General features: G+C 40.7%; 1 protein-coding gene across 1 annotated transcript in view; it reads left to right on the top strand.

The window, feature by feature from the left end:
• Positions 1-19967, top strand: part of LOC122555472 (pleckstrin homology-like domain family B member 2) — a 213905-nt gene extending 193938 nt beyond the window's left edge. Inside the window, exons 17-18 of the mRNA XM_043701499.1 lie at positions 10064-10900; positions 19483-19967. Coding sequence (XP_043557434.1) covers positions 10064-10900; positions 19483-19967 — 1322 coding nt within the window. The remainder of the gene's footprint in view (positions 1-10063; positions 10901-19482) is intronic.
• Positions 19968-20176: the final 209 nt, after the last annotated feature.

Here is a 20176-nt window from a genome sequence, read left to right as displayed (position 1 = left end):
GGTCCAACCCTGCAAGGTTATTCCCTGGTATTGAGGAGCAAGTTCAGACCAATAATTCATGTCTTTTAACCTGGATAGTCGTTTAGACAAGCTCAGAGTTACAGGGATGTTGTTATAGTTTAGTACCTTTGTTATCGACTTAGCCGGACCACCCAAAATATTCTTAAGCAGGCAGCCCAGACCATAACTTTGCAATTTGTTTTGGCAAGTATGCAGTGAAACTTACCCAGATTAAGTTAGCTATGTTGACTACCAAGTTTTAAAACAGACAAACATTACTTCACAAAATTACACAATGAAACACCAAGAACGGAATTAAAAACCCCTACAGAACTCAGTCTATCCAAACTAGACTTAATTGTGCTGTTCCAAATACACACAACAGTCCCAATAAGCAAAACCCTTTAAAACACAGCACAAAAGGGATCAGATGCTTGCAGGTTGAAATTAGAAGGGAGAGAAGAGAGAGTTTCCACACAGCTTACTATTGAACTCCCAACCAGTTCTGGACTGAACAAAACTGTTCAGCTAGAAAACTGTTCATTCTACAGGTCACTTCTAAAACATGACCACTTTGCCCTGAAGTCTCATCTGTTTACATTTAAACTAAAGACCTCTCAAGATCCTTTTCATCTCAGTGCCAAACCAGTCTCATCGGAGCCCGGCCTGGTTTATTGCCCCTCTGAAAAAAATCAAGGACAGAGTCTCCTTGAGCCAAGGAACAACTTTTAGGAAAAAAAGGACTAGCTTTGTAACAACAGTCTATCGAGATTCAATAAACATGGCTCCATCGGGCAGTCAGCATCTTTCTGATGCCCTAATGCAGACATTGAAATTGTCATTGCTGCCAATGAATAAGAGAAAATGACGCTCCTTAGCCGTGAATCCCCCTGTTTCTGTCCGGACATGTAAATCCAGGCCAAGGTAACTATCCTTTAATGAGGCAAGGTAATCGGGATCATTCTGTTGTCTCTGGCTATTTGTGTGCCCTGACTCGCTTTCCTCCAGTATCCAGATAGTTATTAGTTTCAGAAAGAGATGTAACTGAGACCATTTGATTGTCTCGGGATATATCTCACTTTGGTGTCAGATCCCATAATAAACATCTGTTCCTATTACAAAAAGCAGCAGCTGCACTGTCTGTTTATTGCAATGAATGTACTAAATTGTAAAGGTCACGCATCTAATTATCTCCCCAGAGTCTGAAATCATCTTTAAATGTTGCAATTTATCAGTGAATTAAAGAAAGGGCTCAGTCTCTGACGAAAATGCACAAGATACCAAAAGGTCTGGTCTTTGCCGTCTACTACCCAGTCCTTGCAGTTATTGGAGTTCCAGGTGAAGTATTGTGGTTTCTTAGTAGCTGCGTGAATCATTGGTTACAGACATCCTCTCTTCAAGTTTATGTATATTATTTTCCCTTTCAGCGATACAGTCAGTTTCATTTAACCAATGTATGTTTTTCTTATTTTACACTTAATTTTATTTTTTTAAATTTATCAATTTGTCTTTTCATGTTTTCTTCCATTTAAGCGACATGGTTTGCGGTAGCACTATAATAACATCTTGACTTTAACAATGTGAGTTCACTCTTTTTCCAGCAGTTTCATCATAATAGTTCTAAAAAAAATCGCATTTAAATGTATGCAGATTTCCCATGACAGGTCCCACTTCAGTAATTTAATTACACAAATTCTTGTTATCGTATTGTGTTGTTGACAACATTCCTGCAAATGAATTTCCACACCTATCCTGGTAAATGTATAGTTCCTATTATGATACTGTGGGTAAATGATCAAACAATTATTAGTTAAATGTAGTTCTATTGTTTTATTGTCAGCATTTGTATCAGTGAATTCTCACATTGTTATCACTGCGTAAACAAGGTTTTATTGTGTTGTTGTCAGGGTTTGTGGGTAAACTCTCAAACTTCTTAAAAATCCATTCACGGGATAAAAGCTTTGCAGGCTAGGCCAGCAATTATTCCTCATCCCGAATTGCCCAGACAGCAGTGAAGGGTCAACCACATTGCTCTGAGTTTGGAATCACACAGAGGCCAGACCAGGTAAGGATGGCAGTTTTCTTCCATAAAGGATATTAGTGAACCAGATGGGTTTTTTTCTGACAATTGGCTTGGTCATCATTAGACTCTTCATTCCAATTTTGTTTTATTGAGTTCAAATTCCACAATTGCCATCCTCATAACAGTATAAATGGAGTCCCATTTCGTTATTTCTACTGCACTTTTGGATGAATTCTCAATGATGTCACTGTGTCAGTGAAATTCTATTGGGTTCTTGACTTTGAAAGAAATTAAGAGAATTAAAACATTAAAAAGCTCCAGATTGAATTTAGTGAACCATTTTATTGGGACATTAATAAACACTGAGATGTTGGCAGATGGACAAGCAATGGTAAAGTCTTCCTCCAGTGGAGGATCGATAATTTCTTAATTCAGAGAGCACAGTGTTTTTGTCTGCAGTCTCTCTAGCACTCAGTATTCCAGGCGGGCTCTCCTCTCCATACTGGCTGCAGCCGCTGATCATAAATTGAAGATTGTGGGATTCCCTCCTGTTCCCAGCACCCAACAATGTTTCAAACTGTTCCAAAATTCACTAATGTCTCCACACTGAGGGAAGACCCATAACCTGTGACATCTCTTGTATCTAAATGTATAACGTTCTTATTTCAAAAACCAAATGGGCGGCACAGTGGCACAGTGGTTAGCACTGCTGCCTCTCAGCGCCTGAGACCCGGGTTCAATTCCCGCCTCAGGCGACTGACTGCGTGGGTTTCCTTCGGGTGCTCCGGTTTCCTCCCACAGTCCAAAGATGTGCAGGTTAGGTGAATTGGCCATGCTAAATTGCCCGTAGTGTTAGGTAAGGGGTAAATGTAGGGGTATGGGTGGGTTGCGCTTTGGCGGGTCGGTGTGGACTTGTTGAGCCGAAGGGCCTGTTTCCACACTGTAATGTAATCTAATCTAAAATATTAAATAAAATTGATCATTTTTCCGAACGGTGCAAAGTAACAGGGAGGGTTTGGTGCATTGTAAAGGCTATCTCTCTGAAAGTTACATCATAATTTGTTAGTTATCATGTGTAGATCCACATCAAACATTCCAGGGAATTATCATGTGAAGAGCTCACATTCACTACTTTCATGTTACCTAGAAGACACTCAGAGTTATGATAATTGTCTATTACCTCCCTCTGTTTGGTGATAATTTGAACAGGTTGATTCAACAGTCAATAATATCGGCATCATTCATTGAAAATTAGTCAGGATGAATCGCAGTCAGATATAGAACACAACCGCGCAGTACAGGCCCTTCGGCCCTCAATGTTGCACCGACCTGTGAAACCGATCTGAAGCCCATCTATCTGACACTATCCCATTTTCATCCACATATGTTAATTTCCACTGTTACTGTTGGATACTTTCTTACCTGCTTCAATATGTTCCATATTTTTTGCTGATGTTAAAAAGTTTTGTATATCTTATGCATATAAGAAGGGACCACATGAAAGGTCATTGCATGAAATAGAAACACATGATATGGGGGTAACATATTAACATGAAGAGAAGATTGGTTACCTGTTAGAAAATATAGTATCCAAAAATGGGTCTTTATTTTCCCCACCCCGACTCACCCCCCCACCCTATCCCTGTAACCCTGCATTTCCCATGGCTAATCCACCTAGCCCAACATCCTTGGATACTATATGGGCAGTTGAGCATAGCCAATCCACCTAACCTGCATATCTTTGAACTGTGGGAGGAAACTCGTGCAGACATGGGGAAAATGTGTAAACTTCACACAGACAGTCACCCAAGGCTGGAATTGAACCCAGGCACTGTGAGGCAGGAGTGTTAACCATTGAGCTACCATGCTGCCCTCCTACAGGATCTTTGCTGGGATCTCAACTTACATTTTACATTGTTACGACACGGGGTAACCCCTCTGCTAATTTAAACCTGACACACAGAGAAGCTCACCTCATGCTGTAATCTGTTAAATTTCAAGAGACAAAGAACTATCCAGATTTCACAGTTTAAAGTAAAAATTAACAATTTTATTCTTTAAGTCCAACAGAGAACATTAGAACCACTAATCACATCTCCTTTGTCTTAACCCTATCTTCTACCTCCCACTCTAAAATATTGGTCCGATTAAGATTTACAAAAAAAAAACTCACATTTTAAAACTAGTCAGCTTTGTCAATTGTCCTCTGCAGATTTTCCTCTGGGTTTTCCTGGTTCATGGTCTTTAGTCTTCTGCTGCACAACGTTGCTCACCAACAGGTACCTTTCAGAGAGCTATTTTGCTAGCAGTCTATACTTGTTGGTGGCTTGGCAGTTCTCCCCATAACTGTGCAAAATGTCTGGTTCTATACCCAAAAACATCGGATCAATTCATTGGTTTGATGTCATCAAAACACTAAGTCCAAACACTAAGTTCAAAATCGATTGGATTTTGGTATTTGGAGCATAATTTAAATTGATTGGCCGAATTTGAAATTGTTTTTGTTCCATGGTAATGGAAGTCCAGCTATTTGTTTCAACCAAGTGTTACATTTTTACCTTGTTCGGCACTCTTTATGCTTATGATCAGTCTTTTCTAGCTTCCTCTCTCTTTTAAACATACATTACACACCTACACCTTCATAACACCTCCCCCGCAAAGAAAAAAATGAACCATCATAATGAACAGATGGCTTCTTTTTTTTTCTCTGAGTCTTTTGCACACCTAGGTGACCTCCTAAAGGTAGTTCATGTAACACTTCCTGTCTGTGTGCTACCAGCAACACAATATGGTGCATCTCTGCCCATTTCTCCTCTGCACTAACCTGCGGTGGTCTCAATTTGCATTTTAGGATTCTATCTTTCAGGTAATAACCCTCAGGAATATTTTCTACCTCCTTTTGAGAGTTCGCATCCACATATATATCTTTTATTGTCTTGTCTTGCTCTGGCAAGTCACTTAGCATTTCAGGACTAAACATTTCTGTCCGACTGTCTGCCTGTTCAGGTGTTTCCTGCACCATTACGTCAAACAGGGTGTCCGCTAACTGAACCTCAACTCCTTCATCTTTCACTTTAGTTTTTGCTTTGTGCTGTGACTTATGATAGGGATCTTGTTATACACAGTCTGAGAAAATACCAGGATATTTTTCTTTTAACTCCTTGGAGTTTTGGTCTTCCTTGGGCTTTTACACAACAAGGGGTTTCACTCCTAACTTGGATCCTGCTAAATCATTCCCAAGAACAAACTGGATTCCTGGAACTGACACTCTGTCAATCACTCCCACTGTCACTTCCCCAGTCTTTAGTTGGCATTCCAACCTGATCTTACATAGGGGTACGCTAAAGTTTTGTCCGTCTATCCCACAAATGATCACACTTTTGGGTAACAGATCAGAAAGAGTGAAAACTCACTCATTTCTTACTATTAGAAGCTAGTTAGATTCTGTATCTCTCAAAATTATAACTTCTTGTCTTTCTCCCCCTATTCTTTCTAAGTAAACTTTACCCACAGAGGTGAATTCTTTATAGAGATCAGGCACTAACTTCACACCCAGCCCCTGCCTCGGCTGTGCTCCCTCCTGCAGATCCTTGGCAGTATTTGGGGTTTCCTTTACTACTCTCACTGATGCCACTGACTAAGTTTTTTTTAACCACATAATTTCCCACAGTGCCTTTCTTTAACGACCAGCATTGTGACTTTATGTGTCCCACTTTACCTTTCCACCTTCTTGGGTCTCTTGTTAACCTGTGGTAAACACTTACCAGTGTTTCATAGTGGAGATTCTTCCCTTCTCCCAACTTCTATCCCTCACAGGACAAAATTCTGGCTGGAAGCTTGTCTTATGCACCAAAATGTACTCATCTGCTAATTCTGCTGCTCTTCTCACTTCCTGAACTTTCTGTTCCTTCATGTGAATTCTTATCATCTCTGGAAGTGAGCTTTAAAACTCCTCCAGCAGAATAATCTCTCTTAGAGAATTTTATTAGAATTAGAATCTCTAGCGTGTAGAAACAGACCATTCAGCCCAACAGGTCCACACTGACCCTCTAAGACGTAACTCACCCAGACCAATACCCCCTATTACTCTGCTTTTCCCCTGACTAATGTACTTAACCTACACATCCTTGACACTAGGGGCAATTTAGCATGGCCAATTCACCTAACCTGCATATCTTTGGAAACCAGAGCACCCAGAGGAAACACACGCAGACATGGGGAGAATGTGCAAACTCCACACAGACAGTCACCCGAGGTTGGAATCATCCCGGGTTCCTGGTGCTGTGAGGCAGCAATGCTAATTAGGGATAGTCAACATGGCTTTGTGAGGGGAAAATCATGTCTCACCAACTTGACTGAGTTCTTTGAAAAAGTAACGAAGAGGATTGATGAAGGTAGAGCAGTGGGCGTGATCTATATGGACTTCAGTAAGGTGTTCAGTAAGGTGTTCCCCATGGGAGGGTAGTTATCAAGGTTACATCTCATTGAATACAGAGAGAACTAGCCATTTGGATACAGAACTGGCTCAAAGGCAGAAGACAGAGGGTGGTGGTGGAGGGTTGTTTTTCAGACTGGAGGTCTGTGACCAGTGGAGTGCCACAAGGATCGGTGCTGGGCCCACTACTTTTCGTCATTTATATAAATGATTTGGATGTGAGCTTAAGAGGTACAGTTAGTAATTTTGCAGATGACACCAAAATTGGAGGTGTAGTGGACAGTGAAGAAGGTTACCTCAGAATACAACATAATCTTGATCAGATGGGCCAATGTGCTGAGGAGTGGCAGATGGAGTTTAATTTAGATAAATGTGAGACGCTGCATTTTGGAAAAGCAAATCTTAGCAGGACTTATATACATAATGGTAAAGTCCTAGGAAGTGTTGCTGAACAAAGAGACTTTAGAGTGCAGGTTCATAGCTCATTGAAAGTAGAGTCGCAGGTAGATAGGATAGTGAAGGTGGTGTTGGTATGCTTTTCTTTACTGGTCAGAGCATTGAGTACAGGAGTTGGTAGGTTATGTTGCAGCTGTACAGGATGTTGGTTAGACTACTTTTGGAATATTGCAAGCAATTCTGGTCTCCTTCCTATTGGAAGGATGTTGTGAAACTTGAAAGGGTTCAGAAAAGATTTACAAGGATGTTTCCAGTGTTGGAGGATTTGACCTATAGGGAGTGGCTGAATAGGTTGGGTCTGTTTCCCTGGAACGTCGAAGTTTGAGGGGTGACCTGATAGAGGTTTATAAAATGATGTTAGGATAAATAGACAAAGTCTTTTCTCTGTGGTGAGGGCATAGGTGGTGGAAGTGACGGAGGATGATGCATTCTATGTGGAGGTTGGTGGGGTGGAAGGTGAGGATCAGAGGCATTCTGTCCTTGTTGCTTTGGGAGGGGTGAGGTCTGAGGGTGGTGGATCATGAAGTGGAGGAGATGTGCTGGAGGGCATTGTCAACCACGTGGGAAGGGAAGTTGCAATCATGGAAGAAGGAGGCCATCTGGGATTTTCTGAAGTGGAATTGGTCATCCTGGGAACAGATGCGGCAGAGGCAGAGGATTTGGGAATAAGGGATGGTATTTTTACAGGAGGAAGGGTGGGAGGAGGTGTAGTGTAAGTAGCTGTGTGAGTCAGTAGGCTTGTAGTAGATGTCCATGGTTAGTCGGTCACCAGAGACGGTGATGGAGAGGTCCAGGAAGGGGAGGGAGGTTTCTGAGATGATCCAGGTGAATTTGAGGTCGGGGTGGAAGGTGTTGATAAAGTTGATGAATTGTTCAACCTCCTCATGGGAACACGAGGCGGCGCCGATACAATCATTGATGTAGCAGAGGAACAGGAGGGGGTCGCCCCGACCCACAAGCCTCATTCCTGATGAAGGGCTTATGTCTGACATGTCAATTCTCCTGCTCCTCGGATGCTGTCTGACCTGCTATGTCTTTCCAGCACCACACTCACATTTCAAAACCAGTCAGCTTTGTCAATTTCCCTCCGTAGATTTCCCTCTGGGTTTTCCTGGGTCGTGTCTTCTGTGGGCTTCTGTTGCACAACTTTTCTTATGGCCAGGTACCTTTCAGAGAGCTATTTGTCTCGTGGTCTCTACTTGCTGGTGGCTTGGCAGTTCTCGCAGCATCCAAGGAGCAGGAGATTCGACGTTTCGGGCATGAGCCCTTCTTCAGGAATCGCTGCCTGACCTGCTGCGCTTTTCCAGCAACACATTTTCAGCTCTGACCTCCAGCATCTGCAGTCCTCACTTTCTCCTTGGCAGTTCACCCCCAACTGTTCAAAATGTCTGGTTTTATACTCCAAAATATTGGATCAATTCATTGGTTTGATGTCATCAAAACACTAAGTTTAAATTCGATTAGATTTTGCTATCTGGGGCATAATTTAAACAGATTGGCCGAATTTGAATTTGTTTTTGTTCAATGGCAATGCAGCTCCAGCTATTTATTTCAACCAAGTGTTACATTTTTGCCTTGTACAGCACTCTCTGTGCTTATGGTCAGTCTTTGCTAGCTTCCTCTCTCTTAAAGGTACAGTACACACCTACACCTTCATTACATTATCAAATGGCTTAGATCGATGGGGAGTTGCTGAGGGCAAGAGCATAATAGGTAAATCTTCAGATTATAGTCAGTAGTGAGGAAAGCATGATTTGGGGAGGATATAAGGAGACTGAAGCCCAATATAGATAGGTTGAGTGAGTGTGCACAAATTTGGAAAATGGACTATAGAGTGGGAAAATGTGAAGCTGTTCAGTTTAGCAATAAGAATGAAAAAGCAAAGAATTACCTTCAGAGAGAACAACTAGAATTCAGAGGTGATGAGGGATCTAGATATTCTGTGGCATGAGTTACAAAAAAATTAGTATGCAGGTATAAATAGTTAAGACTGTTAGTGGAATCCAAGCCTTCGTTCTGAGGGGAACTGAACATATTGACCATGCGTCCCTTTTTCTGACTAACTGTTGTTTGCTCTTTCTCTAGGTTCCACCTCATCATACCTGCCCATTCCCCTCCCCTCCTCCACCCCCACCCCACTCCGTCCCCACGACATGTATATCATTTTACCTACCTAATATCAATTTTGAACAAGGATCCCTAGACTCAAAACATTAACTCTGCTTTCCCTCCACAGAAATTACCAGAATGTTGAGTTTCTTCAGAAAATTCTGTTTTTGATGTTATACATGTAAGTGTGTAATGTTTTAGTTATACCTATCTTTGATGCAATATTTATTTTTGGTCTTCTTATTTAAAGTATGATGTAAGTGCATTAGGTGTGCATCGGCAGACTTATTAGATGGATACCTGAAATGGATAGCTCATCTTATAAGAAAACATTGGTCAGACCGAGCTTGTTTAGGAGAGTGAATTGTAGAAAATCCTGAACTACATGACAACATGAATGTTGAATTGATGCTACTTCTTCTGAGTGATCCAGAGACAGGAGACTTTGCTTTAAAGAGATGCCCTTTTAGGACAGAAATGGGGATTTTGTTTTTCTGTCAGAGGTTTGTGCTACTTCAGATCTCTGCCTCAGCACAAAGTCAATAAATATTCCAATGCAGATGTGAATACATAAGGCAGAGAAATCAAAGCTTATTGGATTAAATGGGAATGTGGAATTCAAAACACAAACAAATCAAACATGACAGAGCAAGACTGATGGCCTGAATGGCCTAGATTGGTTCTTAGTTCATATGGTTGCATAAGCTTATCTCATTCTTGATGTGTTTTAATCTCTTCTTGTCCTCCAATGGATTACATTATTAATTATGGGATTGATCTTCCATATTTCTAAGCTGCTGTGAGGGATTTGAATCCATGTTCTTTAGAACATTAGCTTGGCCTGGGGTTTATTTGTACAACTCCTGCACCAACTCCTGCAAGTATCACCAACATTATGATATTTTGGCTACAGCATTAGGATAATTTCAAAATTAGAACCACAAAATTTTAAAAATAACCCTATAAAATGAGTGGTTTCCTTCCAGGCTAGAACCAGTAAAGTTGCTTTTCTCCCTCTGACTTCTCTCTTTCTATTAAAGCTAATGGGGCAGTGATTATGATCCTGTCTGGAAGGCGATGTGGTCTCTCCAAATGTATCACTTCCTACCTGGTGTCAATGGCAGTGACAGATCTTCTGGTCATGGTTACGGCTGTAATATTAAACCGGATTGTTGGGATTTATTTTCCATACAGTTTCCTCTCTATCACACCAGTATGCAGTTTTCGTGCTGCCTTAAACATTGCAGCCATTGACAGCTCTGCCTGGTTAACAGTTGCTTTCACCTTTGATCGATTTATGGCCATTGCTTTCCACAACCTGAAAATAAAATATTGCACTGAGAAGGTGGCAGTGCGTGTTATAGTAACTGTGTGTGCACTGTGTTGCGTAAAAAATATCTTCATGTATTTTGTATTTGACCCTATGTACACAATAAACAATATACCTTGGCTCTGCAGCATAAAAGATATATATTATACATCACCTGCATGGACTGCCTATGACTGGATTCGATCCATTTTGACTCCTTGTCTCCCATTTATCCTGATTTTACTGCTCAATGCTCTGACCGTCAGACACATTCTAGCAGCAAATATAGCCCGCAGTAGACTCCGGACCCAGAGGAATGGGGAGACTCGAAGTGATCCAGAGGTTGAGAAGCGGAAAAAATCCATTGTTTTACTCTTTGCCATCTCAGGCAGTTTCATGCTTTCATATGTGCTATTTTTTGTCAATATTCTCTACGTTCGAATTGCAAGTGTTACTTATTCCATGGGTTCTGATTTTGGCAATTCCACGTTTGTTCTCCAACAAAGCGGATATATGCTTCAGCTACTGAGTTCCTGCATCAACCCTTTTATTTATGCTGGGACCCAGAGTAAGATCAGAGACGAGTTAAAGAAGGGGATGAAATATCCACTACGTATTTTTGTTAAAATATTTAGAGTTTAAAAAAGGATAATGTAACACAAACTGTACTTTATGTTATGTCCTCTTTCTTATCTATGTCACAAACTATGGGCACAAGCTTTTAAATCCTTATACAATTTATGAACTCAAGGAACATTATATCACTGCAATAGTCAGTCATGTAAATTGTTTTCTGGCACATATTGACTGGGCAATAACGGGCCATGTAGGATTTGTTCTGCTTATTGTGTGCAGGAGATGCCTGAGCAAGTTTCTACTTATTTCTGCTTAGATGTCAGGGTTGTACCTGTATTGAAACAGCCTTGCTAGCGCACAGCTAGTTCTGAAGGGCATGTTTTCAGTACTCTCATTGGAAGGTTGTCAACACCCATAGCTTTGCGTTGCACAATACCTCCTAATATTATGTAGAGTGAATTGAAGTGGCTCATGACTACCACCTACGATGCGAGGGATATCACGGAAGTCTGAGATGGATCATCAACTCAGGAATTCTGGCTGAAGATGATTGTAAAGACTTCAGCCTTGTCATTTGCACTGATATACTGCGCTCCCGCATCAGTGAAGATGGGGATACTTGTGGAATGTTTTCTTTGTATTAGTTGTTAATTGTTCACCACCATTGTGCCTTGATGTAGCAGGTCCACAGAACTTTGTACTGTTCTTTGTTTGTGTGATTACCTAACTATGTCTACTGCATGGTGCTTACATTGCTTGGTATGCAGATAGTCATGTTTTGTAGCATTACTCAGTTGACATCTCATTTTTAGGTATACCTGGTATACCTTGGCAAGGCATCTTGGATACATAATTAAACGAGTGTTTGACGATAAGGATACAGTGTGGATCTTCTGGGCCATGATCTGCTGTAGCCTACGGCCCAATAAAACACATGGCAAATGCCCAGTTGCTAGATTTTCTTGAAATCAATTGTTTAGCATAGTGGTAGTGGCAGACACAGAATGGAGGGTCTGTCCAAAGTGAAGACAGGAATTTGTTTTCACAATGACTGTGCACTAGTTATTCTCACTGAGAATGTCAAAAAGATGCCTGTGCAGCAGGTAGATAGGTAAAGATGTGGTCTCAGTGATTTTTTTCCCTCTTATTAGTTCCCTCGCCAGCTGCAGACCCTGTCTATGAGCTACATCCTTCAAGACTTGGCCAACTTGATTAGCAATGGTGCTACTGATCTACATTTGTGATGGGCATTGAAGGCTCCCATACAGACAACATTGCATACCCTCAATACATTCTGAATCAGATCCATCCCAGCGATATCCTGTATGCCCAACACATTGACATCCTCCCTGCTGGATTCTGACTGAAACAGCACTCATTCTCAGCTATGACATTTCTAACAATGTGGAAATGGCAGCTGATTGTTGACCCTCCACCCCACATCCATCTTTCCCCCTGCCAAATCACCTATCAACATACCTCCTCCAGCCTTCCTTGCGACTCCAGTACAATTCAACTGTGATGACATGGGATTGGCTGCACTTCCCTGGTGAACCTTCTCTGTCATCAATATTCAAAACTGACTATTGTTTGAAGAGTTGAATGCACTCATGGGTCTCTGACATCATGTGCTTTACCTTTTATACCGACTGGTAAACCAATTCCCTCTCTTCCTGCATAACCCCTAGTTGTGGTATCACAACCTTTCAAAATGTGCAATCTTACACAGTTCTGAAATCCAAGCTCAGACTGTTGCATTGTTGACACTTCCTGCACTTCCTGTACCCGTGACATCGAATGTTTCCTGCAATTCCCGCATAGCACAGAAAATGTACTCTGAATGTTGCAGCACTGCTACCAATCTTCTATGTGCTAACAAATAGTTTTGTTACTGCTAATAAATCTTATCAGTAGTAATAAAGCTTTACAAATATGAATAATCCTTCCTATTATTAACCCAAGAACTAGGATCATGAGTAGGCAGATCAACCTCTTAAGCCCGCTCTACCATTTGATACAATCATGACTGCTCTCATCTCAGCCTCACCTCCATTTCCCTGTCCTCTCTCCATAACCCTGCAACCTATTACACATCTATCTCCTCCCTATTGTCCCAGCAACTAGTATGCCCTAGGATCATGAATTCCAGACTGACAATCCTTTGAGACCAATAATTTCTCCTCATACTTGTTTTCAATCTGCTACTCCTTATCCTAATAATGTGACCTAATACAATATCATTTACTATCAAATATATAATCATTCCAGATTGCTCCATATTAGGAAATATTCTTTCTATGTCTACTTTGTCAACCCCCGTTAGCATTTATAAATCTCAATTAGATTTCCTCTCATTGTTCTAAACTCCTGAGAGTTTGGGAAAAACTGATCAATGTCTTCATAAAACAACCCTCTCACCTCTGGAATGAATCTAGTGAACCTCCTCTGAACAACCTCCAACTCAACTACATCCCAAATTTGTGTGTAAAGCTCCAGACGCAGTCTCACTGATGCCTTCTACTATTGAAGCAACAGTTCCCTACTTTCATACTCTATTCTTTCAGCAATACATGACAAAATTCTATTTGCTTTCTTTATTACTTGCTGTACCTACAGACTAGCTTCCTGTGATTCATGCATGCAGACACCCAGATTCCTCTTCACTGAAACACTCTGAAGTTCCAATTGCAACATTTAAGAGGCATCTGGATGGGTATATAAATAGGAAGGGTTTGGAGGGATATGGGCCGGGTGCTGGCAGGTGGGACTAGATTGGGTTGGAATATCTGGTCGGCATGGACAGGTTGGACCGAAGGGTCTGTTTTCATGCTGTACGTCTCTATGACTCTATGGCTCTATGACTCTCTTTAAATAATAAGTTGCCTTTCTCCTTCTCTGACCAAAATAACCTCATACTTATCCAAGTTAACCCTCATCTGCTGAATTTTGGCCCATTTACCTAATTTATGCATATTCGTTTGAAAACTTCTTATTTCTTCATTGTAAATTAATTTCCCATCTATTTTAATGTCTCAAACAAATTTGGCCAAAGTACTCTCTATCCCTGCATCCAAGTTATTTATACAGGTCGTAAGTAATTGGTACTCAAGGACTGAACCCTGTTGTATCCCACTAGTTACATCTTGCCTAAAAAAAAAGACCCATTTACCCTGACTCCCAGATTTTAGTTGGTTATCCAATCCTCCTCCAAGCTAATAAATAACACCAACCCCTTGGATATTCACCTTTTATGCAGCACCTTATCAAATGTCTTCTGGAAGACCAAGTGTACAACACCTACAACATCCCCATAATCCATATTACTTGTTGGATCTTAAAGTTCTCTAACAAATTAAAGACTGCCATTCACAAAACCATGCTGACTCTGATGGATTGTATTTTGACTTTCCAAATGTCCTGTTCTTACTTAAATGCATCTTAACAATTTTGCAATTACATATGTTAAACAACTGGTCTGTAATGCCCTATTTTCTGTCTCCCTCCCTTTTTGAACAAGAGTGTTATAATAGCATTTTTAAAATCATTTACAACCTTTCCTCCATCCATGGAATTTTGGAGTATCGTGACCAATGGATCCATTATCTCAGCAGCCACTTCTTTTACAATGCTGGGACGTAAACCATAAGACCCTTGGGCCTTGTCCACCTTCCGTCTCAATAGTTGCTTGGTAGTTTTTCCTTATTGAGGATGATTTTACGTTCCCCCTTTCCATAATCGCTAAATTACCTGTTACCATTGGCATGGTGTCCACTACCATTTGGTCTTATCAGGAAAGGCTGAGGGACTTAAGGCAGTTTTCATTAGAGAGAAGAAGGTTGAGAGGTGACTTAATTAAGACATATAAGATAATCAGAAGATTAGATAGGGTGGGTAGTGAGAACCTTTTTCCTCAGATAGTGATGGCTAGCACGAGGGGATATAGCTTTAAATTGAGGAGTGATAGATATAAGACAGATGTCAGAGGTAGTTTTTTTACTCAGAGAGTAGTAGGGGTGTGGAACGCACTGCCTGCAACAGTAGTTGTCTTGCCAACTGCAAGGGCATTTAAATGGTCATTGGATAAACATTTGGATGAAAATGGAACAGTGTAGGATAGAGAGGCTTCAGCTTGGTTCTACAGGTCGGCGCAACATCAAAGGCCTGCTCTGTAATGTTCTGTATTCTATGTTAAAACCAAAGCATAATATTAATTTAGTTACCCTGCCATTTCTGTGTTTCCCATCATTTCCACCCCAGTCTCATTTGCAAAGGAACCAACATTCACTTTTGCCACTCTCTTTCCTTTTACATATTTACAAAATAATCAAGTTTTGCTTAGTGAAAATGAAGATTGCAGATGCTGGAGATCAGAGTCGAGAGTGTGGTGCTGGAAAAGTACAACAGGTCAGGCAGCATCAAAGAGCAGGAGAATTGATGTTTCAGGCAAAAGCCCTTAATTAACTTTTGCTGTCCATTTTCATATTTCCCACTAGTTTCTGTTTATAATATACCTTTGTGCATTTTATGACTTTTTTAGTAACCCATTGTTGACCTTAAGTAGTTTCCCAATCTTCTAGGCTGCCACTCACCTTTGCAATTTAGTATGCCTTAATTTTTGTCTTTATGTTATCTTCAACTTGCTGATGCTTTCCCCCCCTTACAATCTTTTTTCCTTTCTGAAATATATTTTACTTGGCAGCAATTTCATATCGCCTTAAACATCATCAACTTTCCTACATATTAGTCATTCCACCCAGTTCACTAGGGCCAGATCTATCCTCATGCCTATATAGTTTTCCTTAACTCCCAGAACACTAGTGTGGAATTTCAGTTTCTTGCCCTCCAACTGAATTTGAAATTCTAGCATGCTATGATCATTCTATTCAAGAGGATCATTCACAATGAATATCATTAATTAATCCAATATCATCATCATATAATACCAATTCCAGAACACCTTCCTCATCCTACTCATTTCCTAAAGTTGGTCTCCCTGCAATCACCATCAAATCAAATATATTTGCCTGTATTTGTATTATTAACTCATTAATTTTATTCCAAATCTTCATGCAGTCAGATACAATACCTTTATGTTTGCTCTATTATTGCATTTGTGACAATGCTGTCTCTTTAACAAGGTCGTCCTTAGTTTATTTTTTCAATAGAGTTTGTAAAGGCAGAGGTACCAAACTGTCTAGTTTAACAATGGCAGAGGCGTGGTCAGTTCTCCCCGTTCAGGTCTCTTCTAGTTTGGTTTAGCTGTGGCAGTCACAAGATGCTGGAAGACCGCAAGCTTCAGTGAAGATTCCTGACTAACTTTCTCTCCGAAATCTCTTTGGAGGCTCTTCCCTCCTGCCAGTAACAATCTGATTTTCAATTTACCTTTTTTTCAAGGGCTGAGTTCAGGGGATGCTATTGGATTGGAACAGCTTCTTAGTTAAGCTATTGTATCGGGTCGGCTACGCTTTCCAATAATTAAATTACTCTGAGTTCTGTTTTCTTTTGTTCGTGTTTCAACTATAGTGTTTAAATAAATTCTGTTTTGCGTAAAGCCGAGTAGTTGACCGGCTGCATCACACCTGGAATATCCACTTCACATCTGCCTTTAAAGTAAGAATGAGTTAGGGTCTAAGCTACCTTCTGAAAATATTTTGTTGGGGGGGGTTTGGGGTCTGGCCTGGTCCATAATACATTTCCCTCCTCTAAAACAGTTTCTTGATGTGATATAATATTCACACATTCTGTCCTTTACTTTTCATTAGGAACAATCAGACTCATTACTAACTTGCATTCCTGACTTCTCCTTTAATTTTAATGTTCCAATTTTCCATGCAAATGAAGCCCCCTCCCTACTATTCAGTTGAAAGTCCTACCAATAGGGACTAGCCTACAGGCATTCAGTAAACTGCAATTGTGGGAATAATCTTAAATAAAAGTACAAGGTTGGATTCCCCAGCTACACATTAAGTGTCCAAGGTATATTTATTAGATAAGGTGAATAGGATATACACCCCAGTTATATTAGTTCAGATGGTTGAATACAGGAGTTATAGTGTTTCCCTGAAGTTAGAGATGATGCAGCAACATAAACAGGGAACTAGTTTACTTCTCAAATAAATACAAGAATCTTTCCAGAATCAGATTTGAAAGAGGAGATTCAGCTGTTGGAGTCTGTTGCTGTTTTGGCTGGTGGAACTAGCTGGGTATGGGTGTTAAAAGCAGATTGTTTCAAAGGTTCCAAAACTGTATAATTGAAGGTTTTCGAAATGCAGAGGAATTCATCATGTGACAATGCGTATAAGTGAGTCTTTTGGATTAACAAGAGATTTTGTTCATTGTTGCTTATCTCTGAAAATCAAGGTTTATTTCATTTCTAGCTGTTTTTGTAACAGCAGAACATAAGACTATTTCAGAAACACAAAGAAAGTACAGACAAAGCTGTATCTCAGCTGTAAGAAACAGCTTAACGCAAAAAGTTAAAACGAATGTTCAACCTGTTTCCTGACATTGTCCATCACACAGACTCAATTCCAGAGAAATGTCATTATTTTATCAGCTTTTAAATCTTTATTCAAATGAAGAATTCCAGTTTATTTTTCTTGTACACAGGAGATAATTTTAGGAGTTCTTTCATGTTGGGTGCGATAAACCTCACAAAGCATTGATTGCCCCAACATCCTGAGTTTTAACTTAAATATTCCAGTTCCAAGCTCTCTTGATTTTTTTGCTCAAGAAACTAGAAACCACTCCTACTGAGGTGACTGGTTACCCTGAACTGAACTGGTAAGACTTGGTTCTCATCTTGGGAGAAGTATTACTCTTCTGAATTAAACTATTTGATTTTCTAAACTAAAACTTTGAAACTTCTGTTCTGAAGTCAAAACTAAATCAATTGCTTAAATGCGTTTCCTCTTCCTGTCATAAACCCAACAGTATGTGTATTTGACCCACTAACATTGTAGGGGTTCTCAGTGTCATTCCAATTTTGGGACTGGGCAGTGGTCAGTCCTGTGGTCATTTTAAACCAATTCAGAGATTACTGCTAAAGCTGTTGGGAGCATCATTCAGAGGCTTGAGCTGTGATTAGTTGGCCTGCCCTCACAAGGTCAGTCCGAGGAATAGATCATGATCAGGCCACAGGGTGTGTGCAGTATCAGGGGAACGTCTGTGCTTTATTGGGAAAGTGGGAAACTCTAGTGTAGGAATGGGATGAACTGGTCAAGCTCTCTTGGAATAACCTGTTCCTATTCAAATCCATCCGTGACAGGACACTATTAAGTCAGAATGTAGGTATGTGAAAGTGAGGTTCTGTGCACTGAATGTAGCCACATTTTTCCGCACTTGTCATCACTGAGTGCAACCACGATGAATCAAGCTATTTCACACTCAGTGTAACTATGATGAGTTGAACAGCACTTGTCAAAACTGAATATGAAGTTACTGAACTTTCCACTACAGTTATAATCAAGCAGTCCTGGGCAACTTCACACCGACATAAAGAAAATCTGGTCACATGGAAATTAATCATTATGAATATTGTCACATTGAATGGGATCTGGATCGGGTTAGACTGAATATGCCATACTGTATTGGACTGGACAATATTGAATTTAAACATACATTTGAAACCCACAGTCAGCATAACAGGTCAGCTTTGGACCTGTACACTCTGAGTGGATTTATATCAAAGTTGACTAGTTTACACTGAAGTCACACACACTAATGAGGGCAAGGGGACACCAAATGCTGAACATTGCGTGTTCACATTGATTGCAGTTGTGCAATAATGAATTCATTCATGCAAATTGGACCAGTCTGTCTCAAATGTATCCAACTTGAAAGGACCACATTTGTACCCAGCATGATCATAATGCCCATTGCATGTGGTATGTAGCCATTCCTAAATGGACCTGCAGAAAATGAATACAAATAGATTTGGTTACAGTTTCAAAGAGATTTGGCACTATTTTACTCATGATCATGATTATGAGCATGAACTTGGCTTCATTTCCTATGAGGACCATATAGCCCTGGGCAATTATACCTTGTACAGAAACCACTCAGATCAGCACACACAGAATTAACATTCACTTCTGCCCTTGCAACTGACTGCCAGCATGACATATGAGTGCATGCATTTTTCCGATGGTGCGAAGAGATGCAAGTGATTCTCTTTACTGGATTTCTGGACATGAACCTGATTTCAATTTTAACTGCAATTTGGAATAAAAATGCCAATGTCTAAAATCTTGACAATGTATATTAAGAGCATGCTGCAAACTAGATTGAAGAATATTCAATTTTTGTTCTTATATGTAAATACATCCTATAAAGTGAATAGAATAAGAGGTTCACTGGATTCCATGTTCACAGACTTGTGTTCAGGATTTGTAGCTCAGTTAGACAGTTGTTTGTGGGAATCCAAGATGGCGGCATCCTGTTAGGATTGCATTTGATGGGCTCCACAACACTGACCCGACAGGGCTAGAACCCGTCCCAGTCACTTTACTGTGAGTAAAATCACAGTAAAGGAGCTAGAAACTTGAAAAAAGTGACTTGTCTTTGTTCTTGCAGCTGGAGAATGCCTAAAAAAGGTAGAAGCTCGCCCAGGACTGGGGCTACGGCCAAGCTCACTGAAGCAGCGGACTTGTTTACTCACCAGACCCCTGGTTGAGGAGCTGGCCAAATCTTGTGAGGTCCTGGGGAAGAAGATCGAAGAAAATATCAAAGAGAATCTGGCTCCTGTATCTGCCATGCTTCTGGACCTGGGAAAAAGGACCGATGAACTCGAGTGCCGAGCTGCAGGCGTAGGGGCAGAGACTGACTCCTTCAAGAGCCGGATTGAAGCCCTGGAAATGCAGGTCAGTGGTCTGTTGGATTTGGTAGATGATCTCAAAAACAGGGGCAGAAAACAGAAACTGCGCATTGTTGGCATACTGGAGAGGGCAGAAGGTGAGCGACTGGTGGAGTTCTTTGAGAAGTGCTTCCCAGAATTCCTTAGTTTGGAGGCTGAGAAGGGAAGGATAACAATTGAGAGAGCCCACCAGATCGTGATATGAAAGCCAAGTATGGATCAGCGTCCATGCCCTGTCCTGACAAGGTTCCATCATTATAAAGACAAGCAGAGGGTCAAGGAAGCCTCTAGAGCCCAGGGGAGGGATCCAAGGGCGTTGGTGTGTGGTGGCTCCAGGGTCATGTTCTTTCAATGCCTCTTGGTGGCAGTAGTCAGAAAAGGAAGTTCTACGATGGCATCAAGAGGAAATTGAGA

Source organism: Chiloscyllium plagiosum, chromosome 12 (genome assembly GCF_004010195.1).
Source record: "Chiloscyllium plagiosum isolate BGI_BamShark_2017 chromosome 12, ASM401019v2, whole genome shotgun sequence".
Classification (NCBI taxonomy): domain Eukaryota; kingdom Metazoa; phylum Chordata; class Chondrichthyes; order Orectolobiformes; family Hemiscylliidae; genus Chiloscyllium; species Chiloscyllium plagiosum.
Note: the sequence above shows the minus strand (reverse complement) of the source record. Positions and strands in the feature narration are given on the sequence as shown.